This window comes from Peromyscus maniculatus, chromosome 22, assembly GCF_049852395.1.
Source record: "Peromyscus maniculatus bairdii isolate BWxNUB_F1_BW_parent chromosome 22, HU_Pman_BW_mat_3.1, whole genome shotgun sequence".
Taxonomy (NCBI): Eukaryota; Metazoa; Chordata; class Mammalia; order Rodentia; family Cricetidae; genus Peromyscus; species Peromyscus maniculatus.
Window position 1 is genome coordinate 14303740 of NC_134873.1, and position 8720 is coordinate 14312459.

At 50.6% G+C, this 8720-nt stretch overlaps 1 protein-coding gene across 1 annotated transcript; it reads right to left on the reverse strand.

Moving 5' to 3' along the window:
* Positions 1-279: 279 nt before the first annotated feature.
* On the reverse strand, positions 280-6739 carry Angptl4 (angiopoietin like 4). Its single transcript, XM_006990856.4, has 7 exons — positions 6248-6739; positions 5944-6054; positions 5697-5814; positions 3507-3620; positions 2386-2481; positions 2015-2296; positions 280-953 (listed from the first exon to the last, which is right to left on the reverse strand). Exons 1-7 carry the CDS (start codon positions 6578-6580, stop codon positions 772-774), a joined length of 1236 nt encoding a protein of 411 aa, XP_006990918.1. The 5' UTR covers positions 6581-6739; the 3' UTR covers positions 280-771.
* Positions 6740-8720: the final 1981 nt, after the last annotated feature.

The following is an 8720-nucleotide window of genomic DNA, read 5'->3' on the forward strand; positions in this document are numbered from 1 at the left end:
CCATGTGGGTGCTGGGAACCAAAGCCAAGTCCTCTGCAAGAAAAGTGTTCTTAATCACTGAGTCATCTCCTCGGCTCTGTTTTGAGATTTTGAAATAAAACAACACCCATATCATGAAATACTAAAAGAATGAAGCTGAAATCACTTGCCAGAGGTGGAAGAAACAATAAACCAGTCCTGTCCTTAAAGAGATCTGGCAATACAGTCTCCACCCAAGGAACATGTTTATGCCAGCTTTGAAACTATTCGATTAAAAATCAAATGAAACAACAGAGAACAAAGTGTTCTGAGGTTGTATTTACTCCAAGAATGCTGTGAGCTGTGCCTTGTAACCACAGTTGGCACCCATTCATCTACAGCACCCACAACAGCACCATGAGTGTATACAGAGCTCCTGAGAACCCTGTCTCCCAGCCAGTCAATATGACTGAGTCTGCCACTAAGGGCCCAGCTAGTTGGACCCAAGTGGTCCCTCTGCATCCCCAACTTCTCTGGCAGGCAAGAAGTGAGACTCAATGCCCCTCAAGCCCATGCTTCTTGGGTCTGGGTCATTTGTTTTTGGTTGCTCTGACTGTTACAGACAACAATGCCTGCAGACCCCCAACACGGAAAAGGGGTCCTCCAGTCTCCAGTCATGGGCATCTTCTCTATCCACGAGACTCCAGATAGCCCCACTTGGAGCTCTTGTCACCAGCAGAGAGTGGCCATATCTTAGGGCCACAACCAAAGTCACTGTCTTCTTAGGCCTGGGACCAGGCTCCAGTGAGGAGGCTAGGAGGCTGCTGTTGCCTCCATGGGCTGGATCAGTAGGGTGGTAGCCTGAAGTGGGTAGTAGCGGCCCTTCCATGTTTTCCAGAAGATCCCCTTTTTACGCTGCTGCCGTTGCTGTGGGATGGAGTGGAAGTACTGTCCATTGAGATTGGAGTGGCTGCAGGTGCCAAACCACCAGCCACCTACAGGGTTAGAGAACAGAAGACGTGGTCAAGGTCTTGTGTTTCCATACTGACATAGTTGGAGACAAGATGAACTTTGGATTTTACACCTTTAGAATTTATTACATTTATTTATTCTGTGTGCATGTGAATATGTGTGTGGGTGTGCATGTGCCACAGTGGTGTAAAGGTCAGAGAACAACTTGTGGGAGTTGGTTCTATCCTTCTACCATGTGGGTCTTAGAGATCAAACTTAAGTCATCAGGCTTGGAGGCAAACACCTTTACTTTACCACTGTGTACCACCATACCTGGTTTATATGGTGTATAACTATCCATCAGGGATGGAACCTGGGCCTTCATTCATGTTCAATATGCTCTCTACCAAGTGGGCTACACTATGGAGCAGGGATTGCTGGTACAACATTGTAATCACAACACTCAGGAGGCTCAGGCAGGATGATAGGAAGTTTGAGCCCTCCCTGCTCTACATAGTTTGAGCCTGACTTTACAAATGAAACATAAGGAGGGCTAGGGTTGTAGCTCAGTTGTTACAGTGCTTGCCTGACATGCATGAAATAGTGGGACTGATCTCCAGCACCACAGGAAGGAGCATACTGGCACATGTCTGCTACCCCAGCACTCGGGAGGTAAAGGCTGACCTTTTAAGGTCATCTTTGACTATATAACAAGTTCAAAGCCAGCCAGAGCTATATGAGATCCTGTGTCAAACAGACAATTAAAACAAAAACACCAGGGGCTGGGGTGTAGCTCTGGAAGAATGTTTGGCTAACATGCACAAGACTCTATACCTCAGATTTCAAAAAGAACAAGACAAAGGTTTGTCTTGGCTTTGCCTAACACCAGCTAGCCCCCTGCAAGTATTCTCAGTGACTTTTCAAAATAACCCTGTAAAGTGGGCACTATGATTATGACTACTTTAAATACGGGAAAACTGAAAAAAGGAGAGATTAATTCAGTGACTGGACGAAGGACACACAGCAGGCAAGGAGAAAAGGGGGCCAGGGCATGGATGTGCTTTGGGTCTGAATGTAGGCTACAGTGGGAGTAAAACCTGCTTACCAGAGAGGGTCTTGGCACAGTTGAGGTCCCCTCGAAGGTCATGGTCTTGGTCCCAGGTAGAGAAGGGCAAGGAAAGGCCATTGGGGGAGACGTTGGTGGCGCCCAGCTCACTAGCTGTGGGCTCCGTGAGCTGCAGACTGTAAGCTGTATCCTCACCCCCCAGGTGGATGGGAAACTGGAGCAATTTGGCATTGCCATCCCAGTCCTGCAGCTGCACAGCCATCTGGCTGCCTCGGTCCCCTGTGATGCTGTGCATCTTCTCCAGGCCCAGCCAGAATTCACCTGCATCAAGAGAAGTTATCTCATAAGGTGGGCCCAGCTTTTCTGCCCGTTCCTCCTTCCTTAACTCTGGCTTCCCAAGAAACACTGACCTTGGGGATCTCCGAAGCCATCCTTGTAGGCTTCCCAGGGCTGATTGAAGTCCACAGAGCCGTTTAGGCGTCTCTGAACCACTGTCCAGCCTCCATCTGGCCAGGAAGACAAAAACGTCACCAGAAGCCCTCCTCACAGGGAAACTGACAGTCCTACTTAGTTCCCAAGCCTGATGCCATGCTCCACACAACCCCAGGAAAAACAACACACTCATCATTTTTCTCTCAGAGGGTGGGATCAGAAGAGACTTCTGTCCCAAGAACTTGCAGGAACTAGCTGCAGCTGTATTTTGTTAATTTTTGAAATGGTCTCTATCTTAGACTGGCCTAGATCATGCTTTTGTAGCCAAGGATGACCTATATACAGCCCAAGCTGTTCTTGAACTCACTATATAACCATGGATGACCTCAAAATCTGACTCTCCTGCTTCCACCTCCTGAGTGTTGGGATGGCAGACTTGCACTACCGCACCCAGTTTATGCAGTGTTGGAGGTGGAACCCAGGGCTTCAAACATTCTAGGGAAGCACTTTACCAATTGAGCTATAGTCCCAGCCCATGTTTATTAAATGAAGACGAGGCTGTCCTTGAACTTTCAACAATACTCCTGCCTCAACCTCCCAAGTACTGGAATTATAAATACAGGCACACATCACCATATCCAGCTGTGATTCTGAGGAATGAATTTAGGGTCTTATACATCCTAGGCAAACACTCTCCCATTGAGCTATGCCCCCAGCTCGTTTATATTTCATTATTTTGTGACAGAGTTATACTTAGTCACTGGGCTAGTATTGAGCTCACTCTGTAGACCACTAGACCTGGACGGCTGCATATCTTAACCACAGAAACCCATCAGTGAGCCTGAGATGCATGTCAATAGGGAAAAAAGTCTACATTTTAGGGTGGAAATATATATATATATATATGTATATATATATATGGTGCATGTGTGTGTGTGTGTGTGTGTGTGTGTGTGTGTGTGTGTGTGTGTGTGTGTGTGTGTGTGTTTGCTGTGGAAGGCTAGGCAAGTACTTTATCATTGAGTTACACATGGCTGGATGTTATGACACAAAGGCTGTGCATGGTAAATAGGCTCCTTGATGGGCCAGCACATCTTACCTGAAGTCATCTCACAGTTGACTAAAAACGGCGGGGATCCCTGAGGCTGGATCTGGAAAAGTCCACTATGCCGCTCCCCTTCTTGGAAGAGTTCCTGGCAGTCCCGGGGAGGTCCTGAAAATAGACAAAAGGAGAGACTGAAGCAGGAGAGAAGCCCCCAGAGATTTCAGGAGACAGGTATGCATGAGGGCTGGGTGGTAGGGGATGAGCCCCAGGGCCATCTGCCTAAACTTGTTCCTGGCTCCTTGTTGCATTCTCCAGTATAGTCTATAAGGCACACTGAGGACCAGCCACTTGGCCAATCCTCCCTCTCCCCACACTGCTAGTCCGTCCTCTCTGGTCATAAAGCCTTTCTTTCTTGTATCACACTTTTCTCCCACAGGGATTTGGCACATGGTCCTGATGCCAGGGATTCTCTTTTCCCATTCCTTTCTCTGGGCCTGAGCTTCTAAAAGTATGCCTTTCCACTCTCTGAAACCCACTTAGACTCCCCAGAACTCAGAAGTCTTCCCATCGGGGAGAAGTCATCTGGTGGAGTGTCATTACTCTTCCCATTGAGTGGGGGCTTCTCAAGGCCAGGGACAAGGAGGAGCTCTGTCCACAACAGGAACCTGAATGCATCTAAAGCCTTGTCCACTGCCGGTGTTTCAATAAAGACTTAAAACAGTTGATGGGATGGATCTGGGGTAAGGCAAGAGAAGAGCTGACTGAGCGAAAGGCTACTCTGGTTTAGTTAGTAGGGGATGCTGACAGTGCCTAAATGGGACAGGGGGAGACTGAGGCTGGGGGTTGGGGTGGGATATGGCTGTCTCTGCTACCAGAAGAAGGGGGACAGGAATGAAGAGAGAAGGAAAAGAGAGGAGGAGAGAAGGAACTTGGCCTTCACAAGGCCTCTAAACTCAGGAAGAACAACCCCCAGCCCAGCCAGGAAAAGTAGGAGAAAGGTCACTGTGGGGAGGGGCATGCAGGAACTTTCTGCCAGCCAGCCCAGTTCACACTGCCAGGAGTGGGGGCAGGCCCAGAAAGATGGGAAGGACACTTTCCAATCCCTTGGGCAGCTCCCTTTCCCCTACTTTCCTCTCATCCAATCAGGACAGGCACACTGCCAAGCCACGCATATGGTCTCCATTAGGACCAGCTGTTTGTCTCTCCCGGCTCTGAACTTTCCCCTACTTGGCTAGGCTGAGTCTAGGAGTCCCAAACCCACAAAACCACTCCTTCTGCCCTTCTCTTCCGCCACATCACCTAGCCAGAACCTGTGTCTGTCGATCCCAGAAAGCTCCCCCATGACCCTCACCATGCCCAAGTACATACCTGGGTAAAATCCAGGGAAGGAAACAAGTCTAAAGGCTAGAAGCCAGCAACTACCCCTGGGGTGTGAAGGGGGATATCCAAACTTTCACCCAGTTGGCTGTGAACAGCCACAGATGTCAAGCAGGGTGAGAGAATGGCTGAGAACTCAGGGTTGGACCTGGGAACCTCTCGCTGTCTCTGTCACACATGTGTGCACCCCCCCCACACACACACACACTGAAATTTGAAACTAAGTATTGGGCATGCACAATATAGGACCTAGAAATTGTGATTGCAAAAACTGTAGGGTCTATATGCATGCATGATCGGATGGGGGCTTTGAGGACAGAAGAGGTACAAAGGATTTGTAAGATGTAAGAATATGTGTTCCTTCTGGGAGCTGGAGTAGGAGGTGTCCTTACCTTGCTGCTCCCTTTTATATCTACCAAGAGACCTTGGCAGGTTCCAAACCTCAAAACACAACACAACACAACACACACACACACACACACACACACACACACACACACACACACACACACACACATACCTGGGCCCCTCAGGATGATGTACCTGAGCTACATCACTATCTCCCAGCACCCCTGAAACTTCAGCTCCTTATTGTCTGTCTCCCTTTGTTCTGGTTAGTAGCTAATAAGATTTTGGGGAGCGTCTTTCTGGGGAAGAAGGGTGGGGTGGCCTGGCCAACCAAGATCAGAAGTGGGGAGGGTAGTACATCTAAAAGCCCTTGACTACAGCCTAGTGAGCCCACAGGCATCCAAGTTCAGAGTCTCTTTCTTTCTTATTAAGGTGGACTTGGCAAGAGGGGTAAGGATGGGAATGGCAGGTGGAGGGGTTGGGAGTTGCCGGGTGACATCCAACACCAGAGACACTCACTGTGTAAGTGGGTAGCATTGGGAGTCAGGCCGATGAGGTGGGCCATCTTGGGAAGCCTCTTTCCCCTTGAAGTCTTGGCCACTGCGTTGTCTAGGTGTGTGGGGTCCAGGAGGCCAATCTGAGACAGGATAAGAAAAGGTTGGTCGGGTCTCTTGGCTCATGCTATAGCAGCTGTTAGTCACATTCCACCACTACTGGTCCCTCGTTTTGTCTCTTTCGGACTTGGGCCAAGCCCTGGGGTGAGTACCTGGCTCTGAAGGTTTTGTATTCTCAGATTCTGCTTGGCTAGGTGTTTCTGCTGCTGGGCCACCTTCTGGAACAGTTGCTGGATCTTGCTGTTCTGAGCCTTGAGCTGTGTCTGGAGACATGTAAGACCGGTGAAGACCTGGCTTTATGTCTGCAACCTCCCCTTACTCACTCTCCCTTCCATCTTTTCACACGTTGGTACTTTGAGGCCCCTCCCCGCCCGATTCCTGTGCATGCGAATGCGCTGTCTGTAGGGGAGACCCAAAAGGAATCTAAGGAGCCAGCCTCCTACTGGGTGCGCCTACCTGCAAACTCTGCAGAGTCTCAGGAGCCGCCTCGCTGTCAGGGACTCTGCTCTCAGGGTCTTTGGAAAGTGCGTCTTTCCCCTGCGGTCCCTGACAAGCATTACCGCATGCAGCCATGCGGCGTTCCAGTGCTCCTAGCTGCCCACGGGTGCGCTCCACGTGTTCGCGCAACCCGTGGCCGAGCTGCAGCAGCCCGTGAGCCAGCAAGTTCATCTCGTCCCAGGACGCGAAGCGCGGCGGCTCGGGCTGTGCAGGGCGGCCCTGAACGCTCAGCAGCCCCGCAGTAGTTGCGCAGAGCACCAAGGCTGCGCTTACAGTCGGAGCGCTGCGCATGATTCCCCGGGGGTGGCCTTGGGTTCGGCGACGCTAGGACTCCGGAACACAGGGGTTCGAGACCCAGTAGCTGGAGTTCTGGGGAAGCCGATTTAGGCTTAGACTTGCTCGGTTGCAGAAGTCCTGGAGCTCCCAGTGGATCAGCTTTTCCCGGTTGCACCCAACGCCCCATTTTATAAAGCGGTGTGGGAGTGGGAGGGAGAGCCTCGGAGGCGGGGCCCGGGGAGTGCCGAGGGCGGGGCAAGCGGACAAGTGTTGGGGTGCTGGGAGCCACAGGCTTGGTAGTTATGAGGTGTGTGCGTGTCCGGGTGAAGAATCCTTGGGGATGCCTGCTTGACCTTTCCCCGCGACCCCGTGAGCGACGTGACTGTCCCTGAACTGCATGGTTCACTCTTAAGCCCGGAAATTCCAAGCCCTAGCCCCGCATCCCGCTCCCCGCCCGTTTCAATGGATGAAAGGGTATACAAGTCATTCAGGACGTAGATACCGTCTTGACTGATCCCTTCCCAAGTCAGAAGCGGAGTAGGGCAGAGTTACGCGGCAGAAAGGTTTCTCCCTGGTCGGGTGAATTCAGATGGCAAGTGGGGGAAGTTACAGAACCTTGCCCCCACCGCTTGGAGGCTTCCTGAGATCTACAATCTCCAGACGAGGCTGGAACCCCTGCCCCCCACTCTCTCTTCCACCAGAGACCTCTCTGTGCTCCAACTCTCTCTCTGGCTGGCTCAAGGATTCGTCGTTGCAGACGTCTTTGTGAGGGTCACTAACGCCCTTGTTCAATTAGTTGTCACTTCCTAGCCAAATTGTCAGTGCTGTTATTGCTGGGATTTCTACCTACATCGTACAGATTACAACTCTACGCCTTCTGCTGTTGCCTGCCCTCCACCGAGAGGGGTCCTGGAATTTACTGCATTAAGGCAGGAACCGTGCCTGAGGACAGGCCTGTCATTCCAGCTCTGGGACATGGAGCAGAAGGATGTGCAATTCATCTTAAACTACACAGTGAGTTTGAAGTCAGTCTGGGCTACTCTGAACCAGGTCTCCAAACAACAACAGTATCAACAAAATCGGTGGCACTCATCTGTAATCCCAGCACTCAGGAGACAGAGTCAGGAAAATAGTGTAAACTAGAAGCTAGCCTGCTTAGTAAGTTCCAGACCAGTCAAGGTTGGAACAGCAAGATCTTGTTTCAAAAAAACAAAACAAGCTGGGGTGGTGGCAGGGCACGCCTTTAATCCCAGTACTCGGGAGGCAGAGGACAGGCACCAAAACTACACAGAGAAACCCTGTCTCGAAAAACCAAAAAACCAAACCAAAACAAAAAACAATTCGCAGTGGTGCATACTTTTAATCCCAGCACCCCAGAAGCAGAAGCAGTTGGAAGGAGCTCTGTGAGTTTGAAGCCAGCCTGGTCTACACAGAAGTACCAGGCCAGCAAGGAGGACCTTGTCACAGAACAACAACAACAACAAAATAAAATAAATAAATAAATAAAACCAAAAAGCAAAGAGGAGCCAGAGAGCTGCCTTAGCAATTAAGACCGTGTCTGGCTCTTGCAGAGGACCCAAGTCAGACCTCGTTGAGCACTTACACACACACAATTTAAAAAATTGTCACACACACACAAAAATTAAAAAGCAAGTAACCTAGGGAGCATCAAAAGGAAAGACTTCCCTTCCACACCCATCCATTCATTCACTCATTCCACACAGCCTAGGCCCTGCACTGAGTTCCTTAGTTTGTGGATAAACCCTAGCACCGAGCAGGGGAGAGGGGCACAAGGTTGAGACAAAGGAGGGCCTGGGTGAGGTTGATACCTTTCCCTGCTGCATGGCTACGTTTTCATTCAACAAGTTTGTATGGGCGGCTCCTTCCCTGCCAGTTCTCCTCTAGTCTGCTAGGAAGAGGAACCTGGCATAGAAAACTTGCCTGCCAGGAAGACCCTTAGGGCAGCCTGACTGAAAAACCCCCAAGTTGAGTCAGCAGGGCTGGGAGCCAGCAACAAACCTCTGGAATCTGAAACTGCATGCCCCAAGGCTGACGTGCAGGCCACTGCTTGTACACTTGACCAGCTGGGCCATTTGCCAGGGTGACTGATCGCAGCAGCAGTGGCAGGCAGACAGAAAGAGCAGGCAGAAAATCC

Bases quoted from the DNA above. Each gene is read 5' to 3' on its own strand.
- Angptl4 (XM_006990856.4), bottom strand. From the start codon at position 6,580: ATGCGCAGCGCTCCGACTGTAAGCGCAGCCTTGGTGCTCTGCGCAACT. The intron at 2,482-3,506 runs GTAAGATGTGCT...CTTCCTGGCCAG, and splicing joins CAACTGTGAGATGACTTCAG to ATGGAGGCTGGACAGTGGTT. The intron at 2,297-2,385 runs GTCAGTGTTTCT...CTCTTGATGCAG, and splicing joins TGGCTTCGGAGATCCCCAAG to GTGAATTCTGGCTGGGCCTG.